The sequence below is a fragment of the Vicugna pacos genome, chromosome 7 (assembly GCF_048564905.1).
Source record: "Vicugna pacos chromosome 7, VicPac4, whole genome shotgun sequence".
Taxonomy (NCBI): Eukaryota; Metazoa; Chordata; class Mammalia; order Artiodactyla; family Camelidae; genus Vicugna; species Vicugna pacos.
Genome location: NC_132993.1, coordinates 43,344,955 through 43,367,183, shown reverse-complemented (window position 1 = coordinate 43,367,183; position 22,229 = coordinate 43,344,955). Strand labels below are relative to the sequence as shown.

Genomic DNA, 22,229 nt, shown 5'->3' with positions numbered 1-22,229 from the left:
CATAAACCCAACCTCACAATGGAATTGCCCCGGAAATTCTCCTCTGAATTATAAAGTTTGGTTCCTTGTGTACAAAGCGCTTCCCATCACTTTCAGAGGGTCCTGGCTGTTCTGTTTACCGCACCCTCTCAGGGGTCCCAGAAGCACAAAAGGGGGAGGGAGGGCTCATACTCAGATGCAAGGAGCCCCAGCTCTGGCTTAGCGGTCTGCCCAGGGGCGTAGGTGGGGAGACCAGAGCCGTCAGGGCAGGTAGGTGCCTGGTGGTTTCCCCTGGGGGTACAGGGCCATAGTGGGGGCAATATCCGGGGATGTCCTTTATGGAGGGTCAGGATGATAGTGTGTCTCCGTTGGAGAATGGAGGGGGTAAAACTGGAAAGGAAGAAAAATTCAGATATTCCAAATAGCATTAGTTCCCTGCAGGGAATAAAAACCTAAGAAAGTTAAAGGAAGACCAAACAAACAAGAAGAAGGCTAGGAGATCAAAGAGGTGGAATTAGACAGCTTTAGACCAATAAATTGTTCCTCTGGTGACACAGAGTAAAATGCAAAGAAAAAGACTGGATCCGCCGCCGCCGCCGGCTGTCTAGACTCCTGCGGCTGGAGCAGCCGACAGCGATGGCGTTTAAAGTGGAACCTGCCCTAATGGGGCGACAAAACAGACTGAGTGGGGAGCGATTTCTGGGAGTGCAGGAGAGAACCCAATTCCAGCCAAAAGATCCGGGAATCGGTGCCATAGGCTCATCCCTGCCCAGGTTTTGTCCGGCACGGGTCCAAGCTGTCCTGGCAGGATGCACGACTCCTCCACCTAGGCCAAAGAGGATCCAGATAGTGCTCGGCCTTTTTGGGTCCAAGTCAGCCAACTGGGCCAAGTTCTGAGGCTGCTGAAACCTCCCTTTCGTTTCTGGGCTTTTCTCTCCCATCCTGCCTTATGCAGCAAGGTTTTAAAACGAAAAGGCCAGAAAAAATCAAGTTTTCAATATGGCCTCTTTAATTGCATGTTCTCGAGCCACTGGTTTTCTACTTATTTGGCTGAAAAGACATAAATGCACTGGGCTAGATGTGATAATAGTCACAGAAATACTCGTTGACTCTAGGCCTGGAGCAGCCACGTGAAGGCGGGGTTCTAATTAGCCGAGCTGTCTTTAAAGACATTTCCCCCGTGCTCTCCTGGAGCTGGACTCCTACCTACCAAGCACAATGTGTTTCTCTTGCTTCATGTTACCAAATAGTCCTCAATATTTAAATCCGGCTGAGAAGATAAACCAAATTCTGCGGCAGCGCATGGAGCTTGCTTGGAGTTGGGCGGCTGGCGATTTGCTTCTCTAAACGTTTCCAATCCGCAACCCTTGAGCCGGCTGCGCGTCTGTCCTCCAGTGAGCAGTCTTCCGTCGCGTCGCGGGGACAGATTCTTCCCTGACGAAGGCAAAGGAGCTCCGGCTGGCGCGAGGTCTTGTCTGCGCTGTTTACAGGGAAGCCGTTCCCTGGCAGCCGAGCGGGAGAGCTGCCTCCCAGCCACCCACCGGCCAAGGGCAAGAGAGGCGCCGCCTGGCAGTTCATGAGGCCTCTGAGCTCCCGACTGGCCTGCACCTTATGTGGGGCCTCGGCGATCGCTGAAGAGAAGCGGTCGCCACTGATTTGCTTCTTCGCCATTTATTTGTAGTTACATAAATCGGGCTTCGTATCTGCGGCTTGGATACACAGCCAGGGGCGCCTCTTGGAGGAGGTTATAAAACCCTTTCAATCAGATGCTGTGGAATTTTGTGTATTATATAAGTAAATACAATGAAATCATGTGTCTGTAATATCAAGGTGTGTATATAAACAGAAAAGGGCAGGGGAGGGGGAGGATACTGAGTCAGGAGACACGTCAGCCAAATTTCCAGTCCCCAGTTTTACGGTGTGTACAGCGCGGAGATGCAGGTTGTAAACATTTTGTGGGCTTGGCGGAGATTATTACAACCCAAATAAATGCACCGCGTGGCGTGTTCACAGGGCTCCGGGGTGCTTCGAAGGGTTCCCTGTTTGCCTTTGCGTTTACCCTCTGAAACCCTGCACCAGGATCTGATCCTTGCACCCTTGCTCCAGGCCGCCTCCTGGAAGGCTCTGAGGCATGTTCTCCAGCCCAGGGCCGGGGATAGGCTGGGCCTGGATTGAAGTCCCTTCCCTTGTCCTCCTCTCCTCCTGAGCAGAGGATGCCAGAGTTGCCGCAGTGCCTCCACTACCGAGGTAGTTCGGCGAGGAGAGAAAGCAAAGGCGGCTTTCACCACATGAGCGCCTATCCTGGAGCTGGGATGGTAATGTAATTATTTCAAATATCACATTTATTTTAGAATAACCAAAGCATTTCCCAGTCTGTCCCCCGGAATCCCCATCCTGCCATACCCACACTAGACAGTTACCAAGAATGCCTTTGCGCCAAACTTTCAGCCCCCTAATTTTATTGTGACGTTTTAAAAGCGGCTGAGTCCTGGGGTCTTAGCTCGCCTGCGGGTGCTGGCTCTTCCGACCCTGTACCGGGGCACAGCCTTCGGGGGCCTCCCGAGACGCTACAGGACCCTTGGCCACCGTATATGCCCTCTGCACATCCCCTGGGTGGGGGTCACCAGGTCCAGAGACTGTAGGCCTTTGTCCTTGTGTCTGTCTGCCGGTCAGCCGCGTTCTCCGACCGTCGCGCCGCCCCGAGGCCCGTCCCAGGCTGGGGACGGTGGCCCTAGATCCGTCCCCGCGCGTGCAGCTACTGCCCGCAGCCGCCCGACAGCTGTAGCCCCGCAGCGCTAGGCCCTTGGGATGGCAGAGACCGGGGCGGGACCGGTGCAAGACAAGCGAGGCACCGCCGCTCGTTTTTTTGTTTCCCAGAGAGGCTTCTGGCCCGGTGTGAGCTACGCCGAAAATACACAACCGCTGTTCACTCAAATCTGGAGCTCCCATTCCAGAAAAGCTGGCGTCAAGTCGACATCTTAGGAACTTCCCAGGGTCGCCGCGGCGGGAGATGGCGGCGCGGGCGCCTTTTGCGTGGAGCCATACTGCCATCTGCTGGCCATATATTGACACTGCAGTCCAGCAACCCGGTCCGAACTTAGTCAGCTGCCGCCTAGGGCCGGGTGTCCCACTCCCAAAGCTGGGCAAGGGCCCATCCCCGGGGGGTCTACATGGAGCCCGGAATCTCTGCTGCCAAGAGGGCAGTGCCTATAAAAGAGAGCTGTTTCCGCAGCCGCTTTATCGGCGGCAGACAGAGCAAACAAATGAAAGGGCTTTGGTGGAAAATCTTAATTGGGGCTGGACAGTTGTAAACTAATTAAGGGCCGAATTCCAGACAGTTCGCAGACCCGGCCTTTATGGCACACCCTTACTGCCCATTCTTTGAAGTTCCTTCTGTCTGCAACAACAGAGGGCATCGCAACCTGGCGGCAGGGTGGGGGTGGGAGTGAGGGGACGCCCCATCCCCTGGAGCCTCGGTTCCCCGTTTACACCCACAGATAACTTTACAGTTTGCAGAAATCGTGGGGGGTCAGAGGGGAGGGCGAGAAAAGGGAGGAGATGAGACTGAACCCTTCGCCACATCTAGAAGACGCTGGGGCCTCCGAAGTTGTGGCGGTTCCCCCCGCAGCCCTTTACACCCCATAAACGGTAACAGCCCTCATTTTCTTTTATGGCGCTTTGGGCTGGTCGGTTGCCTGGGCTCTGCCTCGGTCAGGACTTGTGCTTGGGAGGGGTGCGCGGGACAGGACCCAGCATCCCCAGGGCCGGCCTGGCAGGACGCGGGGAACGCGCGGGACGCAGGCCTTCAGTCCCCTGAGAGCCCCGGATTGTCTGCTGAGACCACACTGGAACGGCCAGACTCCTCTTTCCTTCCTGGCAGACTCTTTAGGAGGCAGGCCCTCAGTCTCCGTCCTGCCATCCTCCCCTCTCCTGCTCCCCATCCCTCGCCAGGGTAAAAGGCCCCCCGGGATCTCCGTGGACTAGGGTTTGAGAAATTTCTTGGGGCGCCAAGATGAAAAAGTGGCCTTTCCCAGCTACTGGCCAGCCATATACGACACCCCAGCCCTGTTTCTCAGAGGCCTCCCCGCCGTCCCGCAAATGGACACAAAGCGGGGAGCCGGGCCTCGCCACTGCTTCTTGCCCAGCCTTCCTCCGCTGTCTGCACAGCCAGGCAGCAGGCCTGGTAGGCAGAACTGAGGCCTGGATGTGGCAGGTTCCACCTCCCAAAGGCCCACCCAAGACAAAACTAAGGTTCTGTCCTCCTCCAGCCCAGTCCGGCCCCCGCCCAGAGACTCTACCCAGGCTCCCCAGCCCCGGAGAAGAGGGTGCAAAGAACTGACCGGCAAAAATTAGAAAAGAATCAATATATTTTATTTGGCAAAAAGTTAAATATCTCAACACAACCATTTGGTCAGTAGGCCTTGAGGTAACTATTGCAAAATATACAGTGTATGTTCAGCCCGATGGAAACCCCAGATTCATCAAGAATACAAATCTACAGTAGCCCAATGGCAGTTTTATAGTGTATAATTTATTATCAATAAAATTAATTCCATTACAATAAGCATTCATTTTTTCCCCGATTAAAATTAAATGTAAACCATAGGTAGTAACCTTCTGCACATACGTATAGCTCCAAATTTCCTCACTGTTTGGTGCAAAAACAATATTCAAGCTTGTTTGATTACTTTTTCTTTAATATGTGGGTTATATATATATACAATGAACAAGACGGGTCTATGGAGCATGTAGACACTAAAATGTCCGCATTTCAAAAGAGAAGAAAACCATGAATTTACGCATTCTGGAGAACACTTTCTTTTCTTTTTAAAAAAATTTTATTTCGCTAGGAATTCCTTACAGCTAGTTTACAATCAAAGATTAACAGCCTAGTCATACAGAAGACATATTCCACTACAGAGCTATACTCTATGCAACTCCCCCCCCCCCAACAACCTGAGTTCAAATCGAATTCTAGCTTTCACAATCACAACGGGTGCATCACCCATCACAGAAGTTTGAGTCACAAAACATAATTACCACAATAAAACACAGTGTTCAAGTATTTGGGCAGATTGCTCTGCTGCACAAAGAGCAAATTAAATTAACTACACAGACTAAAAACTATACAGCCCGCCGTCAACAGTTGTGCATTATAAAAAGGTAGTTTTTTTTTGTTTGTGTTAAGTCGGGAACAGGTAGATTTTTAAAAATATATACAAGCTAGCACACACAGCCATCAGCGCTAATGCCACCCCACCCCACCCCCCGCCCGCCTTTTTTCTGTCTTATAGAAAATGGAAAGCTTACAATACCTCCTCCATCAAAGCGGCAGGCCAAGGAACCAGCCTGAGCAGGGTCTGCCAGGGGGAGATGAGGCCTGGAGTTTAAAGCCGCTTTGTGCAGGGTGGTGGAGGCTGGGGTGGGGTAGGGGTAGGAGAAGGGGACGGGCAGTTCTTTCTCTTTCTCTCTAGCTCGCTCTCTCTTTTCTAAATGAACTCGAGTTGCATCACTCGTCTTTTGCTCGGTCTTTGTTGATTTTCTTCATTTTCATCCTGCGGTTCTGGAACCAGATCTTGACCTGTCTCTCGGTGAGATTGAGCAGTCGGGCCACCTCATACCTGCGGTCCCTGGTGAGGTACATGTTGAACAGAAATTCCTTCTCCAGTTCCAGCGTTTGGTGTTTTGTATAGGGGCAGCGCTTCTTCCGCGTGGAGCGAGCGTGGAGCCAGTTGGCAGCCGGGTTACCTATGGGTGGGGGAGACAGATGGGGGATTTAGAAGGAGAAGAAGCCTACCCACCCCCCTCTGCTGGGGGCTAGGGAAACTCCTGGAGTCTTCAGCCAAAGTGCAGGACGCTGCTGAATTGGTTAGGGAAGGCAGTTGAGCCTGGGACACAATGGAACCCTGGCAGACAGACGCTGGATCGGTCACTTACAATTGCACGCAGTAAAACCTCGGCTCCCCCCTCCCCTCCGAGGCTCTCCTTTCTCCTCCTCTGTCCTCCTGTCCCCTCCTCTCCTTCCTCCCACTCTCTGCACATTGTGTTAGGAGTGAAATTTGAAAACAGGTCTCTTTCTTGCCACACAGAGGGAAACCACGCTGCCCTGCGTTCCTTATCGAGATTAATATTCTTTTCTCCCTCTCACTGACTCTCTGTGTCGTCCTTTTCCCACCTTTCCTTCTACTCTCCCCACTCCTTATTTTGACCTCCATGGAAGGCCGCGGGGCTGGGCAGGCCGGCCTGGCGCCCCTACGCACACCAAGGCCCTTGCTCACTTCTCCAGTTTATTTGAATAATCTGGCATGGGGACCTTCGTGTCCCAGTCGCCTGCAGCCACATCTTGGGCAGGATTTACGCCGCCACTGGCTGAAGGCAAGAAGTGAAGGGACTCGGCCGTCTTCCCCAGCGTCCCGGGTCAGGCTGCAGTTGTTGCCGCCACTCCCGGACAATCTAGCCGCACAAAAGACTTTCTCTGCCGTCCTGCTTTCTAAGAACTGCCCAAAGTATCTCTGTCTTGGTCAGGGACAGCCAAGGAGAGGGGCAGCGGGTCTTGGCTCGTCCCGCAGCGCCTGCCCCGCCCCCTCTCTCGGCAGCTGCCGCCTCCCCTCCCCCGGTGCCCTGCAGGCCCGCTTGTCACAGCTTTCTGGACTTGGAGCCCCATCCGAGGCCTCCCAAACAGCAACTTCTGGCTCCCGGCCTCTGCTCAGGAGGCTCCCAGGGCGGGCGAAGGCAGGCTCCAGGGAAAGCTGGCGGGCCGGCAGATCCAGGCGGCCGGCGTGGAGGTGGTGGCTGGTCTGGAGGGAGGAGACACTTACTGGGATCGATGGGGGGCTTGTCTCCGCTGCTCTCATTCTCAGCATTGTTTTCGGAGAAGGCGCCTTCGCTGGGCTGTTTTTCTCTATCAACTGGAGGAGAACCACAAGCATAGTCAGTCAGGGACAAAGTGTGAGTGTCAAGCGTGGGACAGTCACCCCTTCTGGCCGACAGCGGTTCAGGTTTAATGCCATAAGGCCGGCTGGAGGGCAAGCCCGCGAAGGAGAGCGCACCGGGCGTGGGCTCCAGCCAGGAGCGCATGTACCTGCCGTCCGGCGCCGCCGCCGCCACAGGCGCCTGGGGGTGCACGTAGGGGTGGTGGTGATGGTGGTGATACACCGCCGCGGGCACCGCATTGGCGCCCGCCGCGTGCACTGGGTTCCACGAGGCGCCGAACACCGCTGTCTTGGACTGGAAGCTGCACGGGCTGAAGTCGGGGTGCTCCGCCAGCCCCGTGGCCTGCCGGGGGTGCTGACCCAGGGCTCCCGGCGGGTAGCGGCCGGCGCCCAGCTCATCTGCGGCGTCGGTGCCCAGAAGGAATGAGTCCACGTAGTAGTTGCCAAGGGCCCCGGTGGTGGCCATCGCCGTGCCCCGCGTCCGGCCGGCCCGGCCCTACCCGCGGAAATTATGAAACTGCAGATTTCATGTAACAACTTGGTGGCACCAGGGGGGGAAGTACAGTCACCTAATAAGTTGCCGGCGCCCGCGCCCCCATTGGCCGCGCGCGTCACGTGCCTGCTCAGCAGAACAATAACGCGTAAATCACTCCGCACGCTATTAATGGCCCGGTGTTTTGCAGTCATAATTTTTATAGCAAAAGCCATATGTTTTTATGCAAAGGGATCGCGGCGCTCTACGATCGGGTTTGTTTTAATTGTGGCCAACGAAGATTAAAAGATCAAATCTGGCCTTGCCTCTGTACTCCCTCCCCTCCCACCGCCAGCACCAGACACACACTTCTTTAGCGGACTATTTTATATCACAATTAATCACGCCATCAGCAAGGCTCGGGTCCCGCGTGCGAGTGCGGCCAGCGGAGCCCCTCACATAAAATTAGACAATAATTGAAGCTATAAAAAAGCAGCCAAATCGCATTCTCGCTCTACTGTATTTAAATCTATATTTATGATATTTCATAAGGAGTTATTGTTTCAGAAGCCACACAGGCTGGTGGGAAGTTGGGAACGGCCAACAGATTCGTTTGCCTCATCGTGACTCCCAGCTGTAAAAATTTATGAGAACTTGGAAAGGTTAAATTAGACTGTTGTGTTTGGTTGGCGAGCTCCCTGTAAATAATCCTTGCGGTCCCAGGAGACGCGAGTTTACCCCGAGCCAGCTGAGAAAAGTCAAATTCAACGCAGTATCCGTTCCAAACTGAGCCACCATAGCCTCTAACGGAGCGCGCTTTGCAGCGACAGACCACCGAGATGGCACAACCTACTATGGTCTCCTGGCATCTGCCTGATTGGTGCACAGGGAGCCCCGGCAGCCCCCAGATTCGCCGCTGAGCCCCCAGCGAGGGCCCCACCAAGAAGGGGTCAGGAAGGGAATGGCCAGCCTTCCCTGAGGCGATGGGTTTGAGGGCTGGGTTGTGCCGCACGTTTGGTCCCAACCCCGCGCACACGGGCGCCCAGCGCGCCCTGCTCGTAGCCAGCCCGGATTCACTGTTCCCTGGCGGACGCAGCAGGCTCCCCAGCCCTGTGCTCCGACTTCGAAGGCCCTAACGCCGAGCTGTGCAAACCTCAGCGCACTCCCTGAACCTGAGGTGCGGGGGCGAGGTGGGGGAAACAGGCAGCATCAATGGAAGGCGAGTTCCGCTTGAGAAGAGGCACCCCAGCCTAAGAGACCAAGCGGCTGGCCCTGTATAAGTCTTTCAGGGCTCCTTCCTTCCTGGCCGCTATCCCGGGCCCGCCTCTGTTACCTACCCGGTCAGCGGCTCAGCAGAGTTACAAGGCCCAAAGCAAGATGGCCCGCAGCTCAAGTCCAGGGCTAGAAATTAAAACGGGGAGGGGTATGGGCCATTGACTTTAACTCCCATTCCTTAGCTTGGCCAAATTGAGGAGGGTATTTCTCATCCCTTCGAGTCTTTCTAGGAGTAAATTAAAAGGCCTTGGCTTGTCTGTTAATTGCAGAGGGAAAAACCTACCCCAAACCTGAACAAAAAGAGGCGACTGCTAAAAAAAAAACGGGGTAATTAAATTCACGTGTGAATACTCTGCCTGCAAGAGTGTGTTTCTCATTAGCCCACTTCCCTGTCGGCGAGAGCAGGCCCGCGGCCTCGGTCGCTTCCATCTTCTTTTCTGCCTTCATCCTCCCCAACAGTTCCAGTAATCACCCCCAAACCCTGATACATCCCTGTCCCAGGCAGGGACCCTCAAATGCCAGGTTCTCCCCGAGAATGAGGCTGCGTAGCCTCGCGGAGCCCAACCGGGTGCCCCTTTCTCTGCCCGCGCCGGAAGAGGGAAGTGGAGGACACAATGAACTCCGACGTGGCCGGTCCTGGCCGCCTCATCCTCCTCCTTCCTAATATTTTCCTTTCCTTGTAAATTCTTTCGCCTATTCCCACTGCTGCCTACCTCAAAGTGTCCCAAATACCTAGTAGTTTGCGGGGTTTAGATTTTCATTAAGAAAAATTAACCCTGGAAGAAACCTTCGCCCCTAATTTTAAATTGTCTGCAAACAGGCTGGACATGCTTGGTTGTCTTTTCCACTTTTTGTAATTAGAGAAGACACCAATTCGTATTTTTAAAAATAAAAAGACTTTCTTTAAATAGCCTTAGCCTCCCAAATAGAACTGATACTAAATAATTGACAGGCGTTGAGTATTAAAAAGTCCTTAATGGTCTCTAGAATAGGGGGAAATTACAAAACCAAATATTATCCCTACTCAACCCACAAGTTTGGGGGGAGAATATTCAGGCTTTTGTGTCTGGTTTTATTTTAGAAGTGAAAGGGATTGTGTGTGCATAAAGAAATAATAAATGGGTGTAATTACAAACCTCCTCTTCTAGCCTGAGAGTTCAAAAATCTTGATCTCCAAAACAAATCCAATACTCAGGTCCTGAAAATGGCAGAGAGAAATTGAGGGGAATGCTGTGCATGGCCTTTCAGATAACAGGAAGGTAGGCTGAGCAGTGAAAACAGTTCCTGGGCTGCTGGAGCTAGGAAAGGAAGCACTGCTTCGTAGGCTTGAGCTTGAAGGACCAGGCGTGTGTTGGGGGATAGAGAGAATGGAAGTTGTTTTCAGTTCCCAGTAGTAAGAATGGTCTCACTGGCTTCGAACCAGTGTTCTACAACTTGAAACATGGACTCAAGTTTGTATTCCAACAGTTCTGGAATTTAGGATTCCTTTCCCCTGTTGTTTGAAACAGACTGGCAGTGCAAGGGTTCCCTTCTCCAGCATTGGTCCCCACAAGGATACCATATCTAACATACTCTGAACCTGATAGAATACTGGCAAGCAAGCAGCCAATCTTTGCCTTAGCGGGGCTCCCTTATCGCGGTTAAAGCTGGAGCCTGCACCGGCAGGCGGAGAGAGCTGAGGAAGCTTCCCAGCAGAGTTCCCTGCCTCTCTAGGCTCCACTGAGCCCGGCTGGGTCACAGCCCACGTCCCAGCCTCAGATCCCCAGTGAGGCTGGCGAAAGCCTCTTTGCACTCAGAGTGGGCACACAAAAACGCAGCGAATGCCCCCTAATCAGATCTCCTAGGCTGCCGTTGCGGACCCGCGGAGTAGGAACGCTAGGCCGCCGCCATCCGGTCGTGATCGTAACCGAGGCCTTGTCTGCGCCGCGGCACACCAGGCCCAGATCCACAGCCGTGGACAGCCGCGCCCCTCGAGCCCTTCCTCAGCAGAGTCCGACCTCTACTTGAAGACGCTTAGAAAAATAATACCCCACTCCCAGGCTCTCCCCAAGAAAGCTCAGGGTCTTTCCTGGGTCCCTCCCAAAGAGAATAGTTGGGGAGGCGAGGGAGTGGAGGTAGAAAGAAAATGAAAGAAAAATAAAGGGAAGAGAAGAAGAAAGAAAAAAGAAATGTGTGAAGGAAAGAAGGAAGAAAAGAGTCAAAGGTAACTAGATTAGAGGGCGGCTTACAGAGAGAAGGGTAAGTGACAAGGCCAGGATCTCAGCCCCTGTCAGCCCGGTCCCTCCTAATTTGGCCTAAGCCTCTTACTGTCAAAGGGATCTTTCCTGATCCAGTACCATGGATTGGGGCTGGAGGTGTCCCAGCCTTGCAGGAGTATGACGGAGGCCCTGGCCAGGAGCATGCCTGGAGCGGGAGAGGCCCAGGATGGAAGCGTGCGCCCCTGACCTTGAATGGCCCGGGGCGCAGAATTCCTACCACGCCCCTGGCGTCCTCGAAGAAGCAGCTAACCTGACCGTACCTGCTCCAGGCCAGGTGGGGGTGGCGGTGAGGCCAGCAGCCTGGCAGAGCGCTGAGAAAGAGGCAGGGTCGAGGCTCCTTCGCTGGAAAAGCCGAGGTTGCCACCGCAGGCCTGGCATGGCCAGGGCCTGGATGCCCCGCCCGGCCCGGCCCCCGCGCGTACAGATACCTGGAGACGATTTCAACTGAAGTAATGAAGGCAGTGTCGTGCTGTCGAGAGAAAGGTGGATCCCAACAACAGGAAACTACCTAAATCACCGACCAGTTCTGGTGCTGCCCGCGCGGAGCTGCCTCGCCCGCCGCCGCCACCGCAGCCGCCGCCGCCACTGCCGCCGCCGCGGCCCACGGAGAACCCTGCGATCGCGCCCGACCCGGCCCCTCGCCAACCTGCGCCCGCCGCTGCCATTGCTTGCCCCGGGATGCCGCTAAGGCATCGCAGGGGGAGAAGCCCTGGTAAGGTAAACCTGGGAGAGGGAGGGAAGGAAGGTAAAGGAAAAAGAGGAAAATGGAAGGAAGAGGAGAAAGCGAGAAGAGAGGAGAGAAAGAGCAGTGTGCCTGCTGGTTTCCCAAATCTCGCAGCTCCGCGAGCCGGCGGGGCGCCGAGCGGCGGCAGTCCTGGGCGATTCGAAAGCGCCAGGGATAGCAAGGAGCCCGGCTCCCTGTCTGGTCTCGGCCTCCCGCGCTCGCTCCCCGCTGTTCGCTCTCCCCCTCGCTCCCTCCCCGCCAGCCAGCCAGCCGGGGTGCGCGCTCCCGCGCCCCCTCCCCCCTGTCGTGCCCCCCTCCCACCTCCCGCGAGCAGGAAACGCGTGGCCCCGCCGAGGGCGACCAGGTGGGGGAGGCCGTGCTGGGGGAGGGGGCACCCTTGCAGCCCCGCCGCGGTCTGCCTAACCGCTGCCACGGATGCTACTGACGCGCTGTGGGCCCAGCCTGCTCCACCGAATCCTAGGTTGGGTGTCATCTAGGACCAAGAGACCCACGAAATAACCGGCCTCTGCGAACCTCCCTGGGGCTCCCGAAAGAAATCCTGTTTGGCTTCCTCTGTCTATGCAGCTCCCCTCTCAACTGAAACCACTGGTCCAAGACAGCCACAATCCAGATATACTAGCAAGTCATAAAACTGAACAAAAGCCGACAAACCTTACGGCACCAGGGCTATAGGGCCCAGACAAATTACGACCGTCTAGGTAATATTTAAATAGATGCCTAAAGTAATTGCAGGGGGAGCGGGCTAGTCCTCCTGTTGTAAAAGTGGTAGACGGGATAAAGTGGAAGGTGAAGATAAGAAGTCAAAAAAAGAGGTAAAATTAAAAAAGCTTCATTCCACAGCTTTTATTCTTCTATAAGAACATAAACATCGTCTTTTTTTCCACGCACAGCAGCATTACAATATTAATTTATTCTCATTTAAGATTAGAAGTAAATAGGGCTAGAACTAACATTTATAATAACGATAGAATGCATTTGCATAAAACAAGATTGGCAATTTTTCATAATAATAGACATTTATACAGATTTGTATTTTATAGTTTTTTCTTTTTCTGCACCTACAGGTTTGACCCTTTTATGCATGTAACTTCACAGTATAAAGGAAACCCAAACAATGTCTCCCTTCTCTAGTCTATTCGGCTTGCCCCAGCCCTCCTCGGCTGCCATGAATCTGGGGGGGGGGGAAGAAAAGGAAAAAGTGGGGGGGACCTCCACAAGATAGGGAGAATTGGGGTGTGCTTGTCATGTGTTACCAATGGTAACAATTATTTAATGACAAAAATCCATTAAATCTGTATGTATAACAAAACTACATTCAATTATTTATCTACAGACAGAAGGACATGGAAATTCAGAGGTAAGTGAAATAATTTAGTCCTGCAATGCAAAACCTTACACAAACTGGAAGAGAAGTTTCCTTCTCCTGGTCATTCTTTTCTCCTCTTAAAGCTGGGGTATCTTACAGAGGAAGGAAAAATTAATCTTTCTGACTTTCCCCATTTTCCCATCAGCCAAAGTCAAGCCCTTTTGCCAACCTGCGTGTCCATGCCTACAATCCCTTTTCTTTGCCAGGGAAGAAAGGAAGAAAGAAAAAAGAAACCCAGGGGCCTGTATCCCCTGATTAAACACAGCCCAGCACTCCAGGCAGGCGAGCCCGGTGGCGGCTCCTTGCATCATTGACCTCAGGCCAGACACCTCAGCTGCCTACAATGGGACCTCCGCCTTCTGGCTAGGTTTGCCAGCCCTACAGGAAACCAGCTCCACCAGAAGGACAGGGGCCATTTCCAGTAGTGGAACCCCGAGACAGCAAACCATCTTAGTCACCGCTTGACACCTAGGACAATCTCTCTCTATATAGAATTTTAGCGCAATATGGCTTTTCCCCCAGAAAACAACAAATAAACCAGCACCAAGCAAACAAAGAAACAAAAAGTCAGAACAAACCAGCCCTGCACAGATGTAATGGCCAGCGAGATGGTGAGTGTGGGAGGAAGGAATGGGTCTCCAGCACAGGTGCGAGTTCCTGGGCAGAGGCCGAAGATAGAGGGAGGAGAACAGCTCTCTGGAAGCGGGGGGGAAAAAAACCCACGTTGCCTGGAGCTTCATCAGGAAAAATTAAAGTTGGCTGTGAGCTCCCGGATACGGTTTTCTCGGTTCATTTTCTTCAGTTTCATCCTGCGGTTCTGAAACCAGATTTTAACTTGTCTGTCCGTGAGGTGGACGCTGCGACTGATCTCTAGGCGCCGCTCTCGAGTAAGGTACATGTTGAACAGAAACTCCTTCTCCAGCTCCAGCGTCTGGTGCTTGGTGTAGGGGCAGCGCTTCTTCCGGCCGCTCTTTGCAGTGAGCCAGTTGGCTGCGTTTTCGCATTTGGAATTACCTGGCATTTAAAAGAATAAAGAGGGAAAGGTTAAATCGAGGCCACGCAGGCTGCACGCAGGGGTAAATTCAGGTAGTCTCCACTATAAGAGGGATGCCCTAAGTGACACGGATAGAGTTATGCCCTGGTTTAGCTTGCCCAGGGAGAACAGTTTCTCCAAAAGTCATGTGTGAAATCGAGTAGGCCTTCAATCTACACCTACTCTTACAATTTACATTTCCCCCCACTTTTTCCCCCAAACACCTGTTTTAGCACAAAGCTGCCAGGCACTTGCAATGGACAGCCTGGGAGGGCAGCCTGTATATCTTGAACTTAACGCCTTTCTTTGCTTCTCGCCCCAAGGTAGACAAGCATTTCCTACAGCCCCCAGGCTGGGGGGCGCAGGGTGCTTACTTGGAAGGGGGACGGGCAACGTGGCCCTGTCTCGCTCCAGCCCCATGGTTGCCCAAGGCCTGATAAGAAGAGGGAGAACGGCATAGTTGGGACATAGGAAAGGCACAAAAAACTGATTAGAGTCAAGAACCGTCTCTCACGTCTCTCCAGGAGCCAGGGACGTGCGGTCTGGGCGATTCCGAGTTCCAGAGGAAGCGAAATGGCCCCTCTCTGACACTCAGATCAGGGGCCCGGCGTCCGGGCCGGGTTTGTCTTTTCTTCTCCCCACAACGAGGATTCCCGCCCCTCCAGCAACTTTGAAAAAAGCAAGGGGGATCGTAAACTCGAACTTCGCCGGTTAATGGGCTTATTTATTGGTGCTGGCGGCTGCTTATTTTGGATGTCTTACAAACATCCGCGCTATCTGCGGGTGAGCTACTTTCCCTCCCTCCCCCTCCCCTCGCGTGGGCCGAGCCTCGCAGGCTGGGCCCAGACCACCGCTTAGGGTGCTCTGGGGCACAGAGAAGGGTATGCACAAGAAGGGGGCTGCTCGCCGGTGTCCTCGCCCCCAGATGGGGTGAGCTGAGGGGAGCGCAGAGGACGTCTTGCTGTGTGGGGCGCTAAGCCGGACATGAATTTTTACTGCGTCCCCACGCCCAAATATTAAAAAGCAAGTTCACAAGGTCAGCCTGACTGCAGCTCGGGCCAAGGCCAGCCGGCTGCTGTGCGAACTCCTGGCTCTCTGCTCCTTCCCTTCTCTGGGTCGGCCTATCTGCCCGCCTGACTTCGGCCCTTCAGCGAGCCCTGCTTACCTAGGGAGTCCTTCTCGGGCGAGGCTTTGCTGCTCTCTGAAGGGGCCGGGGAGAGCTCCTCCGCGGCGGAGGACGAAGCGTGCGCCTCCTCGTCGCCCTGCGAGCCCCCGCCACCGCCACCACAAGCCAGCGTAGGGGGCGGCGGCGAGTCGAGGGCTCGCTCCTTCCGGGCTGCATCCGCCGAACCGGAGGCGAGAGCGGATGGCGGATCGAAGCTGCGCCCCGGGGGCTGAGCGGGGAACGGGCCGGCGCCAAGCTGCTGAGCGCCGCCGCCGTAGCCCTTGTTGGTGCCATAGGCCTGGGAGAGGCGGAAGTAGCCGGGCACTGGCACCCCACTGGAGGTGCCCAGGGCGCAGCCGTCGGACGGCGGGCCCCGCGGGAAGGGGGCCAGCTCGGCAGCGGCGGAGGAGCCTTTGGGGCATTTGTCAGCCGAGTCGTAGAGGCAGTAGGAGCTCTCCTCTTTGATGTTCTGCGCGAAAGAACACGAGGTGGCCTGCGGCGGGGGCTGGGGTGGTTGCGGCGGGGGCGGCGGCTGCTGCTGGGGCGGCGGCGGCGGCCCCTCGGGCGGCTCCATCCGGCAGGACCGGGGCGCGTCCAGCCACAGGTCTATAGGCGCGGGAGCGTAGCTGTGCGCCCCGGGACCCAAGCCCCCGCTGCCACCACCGCCGCCTGGAGACGTCGCCTCATTGCGCTTGCCTCCCAGAGCCGGGAAGAGCCCGCAGCTCTGCAGCCCGTAGGGCAGGTCGGCGGCCGATGGCAGGTAGACCCCGCCGTGGGCGTAGTAGCTGCCGCCTCCGCCGCCGCCCCCCGCGCCGTTGCCACCACCGCCAGCCTCGCCTCTGCCCGAGCTGATGAGCGAGTCGACCAAAAAAGAGTTCGCGGCGGGGCTCTCCGAGCATGACATTGTTGTGGGATAATTTGGCGAAGGGAGCAGATAGCCCTTTCTGGCTGACATTTCTTGTGCAAAACATGCTGAATACGATTAGCAATCCCCCCGCACCGCGGCGGGCGCCCGCAGCCAATCCTGAGCCAGAGTTTCCGAGCGACCACTCCCAGTTTGGTTTCGTAGGCGCGGGGCCGCTCTCCGAGGGCGCCCTCCGAGCCCGCGATTGATATAAATATGTAATCTGTATTGATGGGCTGTGAGACGCACACCCGATACCTCAGCCCAAAGGCCAGAAGCTTCGGGGGCTGCACCAACGTGGCTGGTGTGGGGCCTGGCCCCTGGGCTCGCCCCGCCCATGCCCAGAAGTGAGCCCTCCTTCGGGGTCTGTTTGAAAGGCCCCTGGGCCCCGAGCAGTTAACAAGTGGGGTGTTTATGGTGCGCACCCCGGCCCGCCTTGGGTGCTCCCCATTTTAATTTCGTAATCAGCCACCAGAACTCGGTGCACTCTAAACACTAAGGGGGCCTGTCAGGGCCTCAAACTCTTCTCATTTAGCCCTGAACCTGGAGCTGTCTCCCCAAAGTGGCAGACCTGATCCTAAGGTCACCAAAATCCTCAGAGTGTATGAAATCCAGAGTAGATTGAAAGCAGGCAACTGCCACTTCTTTCTTGCATCCCACACAGAAATTTCGCCAAAATGCAATGTCCTGGCCTCTCAGCCTCCTACACACTCCTCCTTGCCAATGGGTTGACACAATTAGGATCTTCGCCTATGGGGCGCTCACCTGGCTTGCCTTCTCTGCAGTTTCTGTTGGTGAACCTTGGTGGGCTGGCATAAGACGGGGTCCAGGCAACTGGCAACTTTGGCTGAAAGGCTCCCTCACCTTTACTCTGAGGCGAGAGTCAGGTCCGGGCACCCCAAGCAGCATCACCCTGGCAGCCTCCAAGCTCATATGCCTTTCCTTTCCGGGAAGTGAAAGAAACATTGATCTTCAGGGTCTTTGGCTTGCCCGGAGGGGAAGACTTGAAGGGGGAAACTGGAGGCGGGGAGTGGCTAATGGACACCTCTGCCACACAATTCTCCAACTCTCCTTTTAGACTTGGCATTCGCATGCTACTGGAGGCTATGACAAGAAACAGTGTCACCACTCCTGCCTCTCCATCTCCTCCCCCCCCCCACCAAACCCGCGGCTGGGGCAGCCCTCACTCCTGCGGTGTTCGCATTTTAACGAGGCCCGCGGTGAGGAAATCCGTTCCCTGTGAGGCCTGCCTGGGCTCGTGGCCCAGTTACAGGCGCGTCCGGAGGCCAAGCCCTTTACTCAGTAGACACCGGGGCCTCCTTCTTCCCTGGCCGTAGAGACCACGCTCTTAGTCAATTGGAAATGGCTGGCCCAGAGCTCTAGCCCTCAAGTGTGGGCCTCAGGATATGCGACCTTTTCCGGCCGGATCCAGTGGAGCCCAAGAGGTCGCTGCATTGCCCCTGCGGGATACAGCTCTCCAGGATGCCCAGGCCTGCCCGCTCCGCCAGCACCAGCCCCTGCAGAGGCCCTGACTGGAGCTGCTGAACGCCGGGATCCCAGGAAGCAGACCGCTCAGGCCTCTGCGTGCGGCGGGGAAAGACCTTTGCGTCCTGGGTGATCTGCCTGGCACTTGGCCTTGTTCCTCCCAGTATGAACCCAGTCGGAGGAGGAAGCTGAGCCTGAGAGGACCGAGAGAGAGCGCACGGGAGAGCGACGGCAGAGCCCTGGCGCTGGCTTCGGAGATACAAGCAAGCAGTTGCCGTCGGCAGCCGCGGCTCAGCGCGCAGCACCCGGGAGGCCGCGCCACCGCTTGCGCTGCGCTCCAGCCACTTCTACCTTTGCGCCCCGCGGTGACTGGCTTTGAGGACTGGGCGTCTGGGGTGGAGAAAAGAGGGAGAGAGAGAGAAAGAGAGAAAGGAAAAGAAAGAAAGGACAGAGGGAAAGAAGAGGGAGGGGGTAGAAAAGGAGAGAGAGGAAGAGAGAGCCAGTTGTCTCCAAACCGGCAGGATCTCGAGGCTGCAGTAGCGGCGCAGCCGAATCAAGTGAGGTGTCTGGGCGGAGGGATCTGGAACTGTCCTTCGGTCTCCTTATTGCTCTCGCACAAGGCCAAGGCAAATTCTAATCTGGCTAGGCCCACGAGATCAACTAACTTGAGTATCAAAAGCTTCAGAGCATTGAAGCCTAGGACCCTTCTCCAAATGGGCTTGGTCCTTACCCAGCTTGTCAGGAGAGTGAAACTGACAGGGACTGTTGAGCTCAGCAATGCTACTGAGAAATGCCACAAAGCTGAGGACTGCCTGAGAAGGGGGCTTTGCCCCTCAGCACTGTCCACTCCTCTCAAGAGAGCTTTGCCCAGTTGGAAGTAGGTCCCAAATACAGGAGAGGGTCCCTTGAGGAGAATGAGCCCCAGCAGGCCAGTGGACCAGGGTTTAGGCCTTTCCAGATGAAGCGCAGAAAGCAACCTCTCCGGGCCACAGGTTGGGAAAGGCTAGTGACCACAGGAGAAAACGCTGGAGATGGTGGAGGTTAAAAAACTAAAGTGAAAGACAATGATCTAAATCTGTCTTTCTTAATCTTTTCAGAAGTTAAGGCCTCTTTGGAAAATCTTAGGCCAAGTTCTCAAATCCTGTGAAAAATGCACATTTGTGCATTCCCACAATTTGACCCATCCTTTCCAAGGAGTTCACAGACCCTTCAAAGCCTTCTCCTTGGGCTCTCCAGAATGTTCCAAGACTCTCTGGGAATTCAGCAGCCCTGTCAGTTTGGTAAGACAAGGTGGGTATCCGGCTGTAGGCAACTCAGTCCCAGTCACGTTAAGGCTCTCTAGGGTGGCCAAATGGGCTTGTTGGCTGAATGGGATCCAAGAGCACACCCGCTCCAACCAAGGTTACAAAAATCAGTTTGATATGGCATTAGCTATAAGAGGGCCATCCTGGCTGTGGAGTAGAGGAGGCAGAAGGCCTGCTGCAGACTCACAAACCATGGCATTGGCACTTGGGTCTTCCTTTGGGGAGAGCCGGATGTTTTTCTCCAGCATCTTCCACCCTCCCCCCACCCTGTTGGGTTTGTGCTGTTTCTTGTTTGGAAAAAAAAAATGTGTAAGCCCTAGTGGGAGCCTCTCACTGGCCCAAGGACTGCCACCCCACCTCCATGCTGAGCCGAGATTGAATCAGGAGCCTGTGGGTGCACCTGGGACCTGGGATGCAGATGGGTCTGCCCCGATGGTTCAGATGGAGAAGATAGCCACACAGCAGAAACTTAACCAAAATGCCTGCTGCCTTCTTTGTCGGTCTCGGTCTTCACCTCGGAGCTCCCAGCATCCCTGACAGCCCCAAGGCTCCACACCCCCCAGACTGTAACAATAAAGTGTTAGCTTCCTCAATAGAATAGTCCATTTATTGATCATCTTGGCTTTCTTGGGGTTCCCCACCCCGAGAGATTAAGAAGAGCAATTCAATTGCAGCACGGGTTGACTTCTGGACACTCTCTCTCCCTCTCACCCATTTGCCTTCTTTCTCTCTCTTTCGCCCTCTCTCCTAGCTGCTGAATTTCTCTCTGGTGGTCAGTATGCCTTTAACCTAAAACTCTCTGGTGTCTGTTTGCTTCAACCAGGCCTGTGCAGCCACCAGAGTCCACATTTTATTTAGGAGTAAATATTGCTCATTTCTACCTGGTTGCTAACACTCCCCTCCCACATGGCTATGGAGCCCAAGTAAATGCCAGGCTGGTAAAATAAGCTCTCCGGCGAGGATTACCATGCGGTTCACCAGATAGCGGATTCCTTCTCCTGAGTAGGCCTTTGCAAGCCATGAGAAATAAACTATTATTACCAAAAAAATCTTAAAAACTAGGTACTGAGATTGAGATAACCAGTAAACAATTTGTATCTGGATGTCACTCTCAATGCTTTTTGTGATCAGAATTATCTGATCGTCTGTGTTGTTGAACTGCGGCCCCAGAGAGGAAAAATAAATGCTATTTCCACATATCCAGCTTTAACAAAAATTCTGGACTTCTCTGATTCATGAATTTACTGCATAGTTAAAATCTGGGGGAGGGGTGAGCAATGACATTCTTTCCCCGTTCATCTTTAACAATGTGAACATTTCCAGGAATATTTCATGTATCTGCTTTGAATCCATCAGGTGCAATCTGTCCCTAAACAACCTGCTTTAAATATTTTTCTAAATCCAACCACTGAACTGGCCCTTCTCTCCTGATGGCAGGAGTGCTGGGACCTTTACACATACACCCCTCAATTGCAATATCCTTAGTTTTGTCCATAATAAACTGCCTCTGGCCTTGAAACTAGAGACAACTTTGGGATTTTAGGGAAGGTTCAGGCTGCAGAGAGCACCGTGTGGGTGGCCACTTCTTGCTTTATTCTATCAGAATTTGGGAGACCATGATCAACAAAGACTCCTGACTATGATCGGCAAAATTTACATGCATACATACATGCTCACACGGGCAGCACCTACTTTGAGATTCCCTTTCCCACACACCCTTGCACTGCTTATTTCTGAAAAGAAAAATAACCATTTCAAGAAATGAATAAAAACATATTGGAACAAAAAATTTAAATATAAGAAGAGGGGGAATTTGAATCTGGCCTCAGAAATGTAAGTGATATCATTATTTTAAACTTGTTTTATGACAACACTGATGGAGGGATTCAGGGCCAGATTTTGAAAATGTATAGGTATTTACCAATACAATTTTTGCATATTTGCAAAAGATCTCATTTTTACATCTAAGAAATTGCTGCAAAACTCCAGCCAGGTTTATAGCGGTACACTCCAAATAAGCAACACAGACTTCTCTGGCAGCCTCAAAAATCTAATGCGACCTTTCTGATTTGGCCTTTTTCGGAACAAAGGTTTCCTCCAGGCTGTGGCGCAAACCTAGAGATCACCTAGTAGGAAACCAGCTACCTCCCAGGGAATAAGCTCGCCCAGCGGCCACGGTTCCTGACCACCTCATTGTTTCCGAGTAGAAACTTTCTGTTTTCCCCAATCCCGCCACCGCCTTCCCCGACCCTCCACAAGCCTGGGACCCTTTTGCTTGGACGCCGTCCATCCCTGATTCATCCCACTCTGAATATTTCTACAAAATCTAAAGATTGCCTTAGGTGAATTGCTGGCGCGGAGGGTTAAAATCGTCAACTTTTCCACTGAGGCCTCCCCCTGCTTTCCAACATTAGGAAGCGATGGGAGAAGGGGGGTGGGGTGGGCTGAGGGCCTATAGCGTCACCCCCGAGCTCACAAACCCAGCCACTTTCCCCAGCCTTCCTCAGACACCGGCCCCACTCCTGCCCCAGCCAGATTGAAATTACTAAACTTGTGGCCTCTTACCTTGACATATTTCCGAATTCACTGCCAAGGGACATCTGGCTTCTCCGCGCCGCGACGCCTGCGACGCCTAGAGAAAGCGCGTTGCTTTAAATTACACCACCAACAACTTCTTGAAGGTGAGCCCCCCCTTTTTTGATACGAAGGAGAGCGGGACAAGTGAAATAATGTAACGTGCTGCTCTTAGTATCAGAAGCGAACAAAGGCCAGGAATCGCGCTGGGGTTCCGGGCTCCCCGGCGGCTTTGACATTGATCGGAAGTGCGCCATCTCGTGGCGGCTGAGCGCCTAGGCCGGGCCCGAAGTCCAGCCCGGAGCCGGGAGACGGGAGAGCAGGCTCAAGGCAGAGACAAGAGGGAGAGAATGTGCCCAGCCCGCTGCTAAAGAGATCTTATTTTTACATCTAAGAAATTGCTGCAAAACCCCAGCCGGGTTTATAGCGGCGCATTCCAAATATGCAAATTGGCCGGCCCCGGACGGGTTTACGACCACATTGTCACAGCCATCGGAGGATGGGCTTTTATAGGGCTCAGAAATCAAACCCGCGCCCGCTTGCCGCCCGCCCTCAAACAGTCCTGGCTAGACTCTCTCTAGCAACTTGCGAGACTTTGGTTAATCTTTAACCGTCCCAAAGGAAGTCTTTCCTTAAATCCTGGACTTCCCTACCCACCCCTCCCCGCCCCCCAGGAGAGTCCTTGTTCACCTCTGTCTATCAACCTAGACATTCATCTTAGGGTCTGTCCCACTCCC

The 22,229-nt window shown here is 54.1% G+C and overlaps 2 protein-coding genes across 5 annotated transcripts; both read right to left on the bottom strand.

Annotated features, from left to right (window-relative positions):
- Positions 1–4,328: 4,328 nt before the first annotated feature.
- HOXA9 (homeobox A9) lies at positions 4,329–10,951 on the bottom strand. 2 transcript variants are annotated; one of them, XM_072964788.1, is made up of 3 exons: positions 7,061–10,951; positions 6,798–6,887; positions 4,329–5,727 (listed from the first exon to the last, which is right to left on the bottom strand). In XM_072964788.1, exons 1-3 carry the CDS (start codon positions 7,617–7,619, stop codon positions 5,489–5,491), a joined length of 888 nt encoding a protein of 295 aa, XP_072820889.1. In that variant the 5' UTR covers positions 7,620–10,951; the 3' UTR covers positions 4,329–5,488. The 2 variants fall into 2 exon arrangements, with proteins under 2 accessions (XP_072820889.1, XP_006201896.1); XM_006201834.4 differs by having other exon boundaries at positions 6,798–7,513.
- Positions 10,952–12,489: 1,538 nt separating this feature from the next.
- On the bottom strand, positions 12,490–21,808 carry HOXA10 (homeobox A10). Of its 3 annotated transcripts, none has more exons than XM_031674304.2 (3): positions 21,484–21,808; positions 15,226–17,233; positions 12,490–14,041 (listed from the first exon to the last, which is right to left on the bottom strand). In XM_031674304.2, exons 2-3 carry the CDS (start codon positions 16,178–16,180, stop codon positions 13,767–13,769), a joined length of 1,230 nt encoding a protein of 409 aa, XP_031530164.1. In that variant the 5' UTR covers positions 16,181–17,233; positions 21,484–21,808; the 3' UTR covers positions 12,490–13,766. The 3 variants fall into 3 exon arrangements, with proteins under 3 accessions (XP_031530164.1, XP_031530165.1, XP_072820887.1); XM_031674305.2 differs by having other exon boundaries at positions 15,226–17,071; XM_072964786.1 differs by lacking the exon at positions 21,484–21,808 and having other exon boundaries at positions 15,226–21,444.
- Between the last annotated feature and the right edge of the window lie 421 nt (positions 21,809–22,229).

Bases quoted from the DNA above. Each gene is read 5' to 3' on its own strand.
- HOXA10 (XM_031674304.2), bottom strand. From the start codon at position 16,180: ATGTCAGCCAGAAAGGGCTATCTGCTCCCTTCGCCAAATTATCCCACA. The intron at 14,042-15,225 runs GTAAGCAGGGCT...TTTAAATGCCAG, and splicing joins GCCCGAGAAGGACTCCCTAG to GTAATTCCAAATGCGAAAAC.
- HOXA9 (XM_072964788.1), bottom strand. From the start codon at position 7,619: ATGGCTTTTGCTATAAAAATTATGACTGCAAAACACCGGGCCATTAAT. The intron at 6,888-7,060 runs GTACATGCGCTC...GTTCTCCTCCAG, and splicing joins GCGGCGGCGCCGGACGGCAG to TTGATAGAGAAAAACAGCCC. The intron at 5,728-6,797 runs GTAAGTGTCTCC...CCCCACCCATAG, and splicing joins CAAGCCCCCCATCGATCCCA to GTAACCCGGCTGCCAACTGG.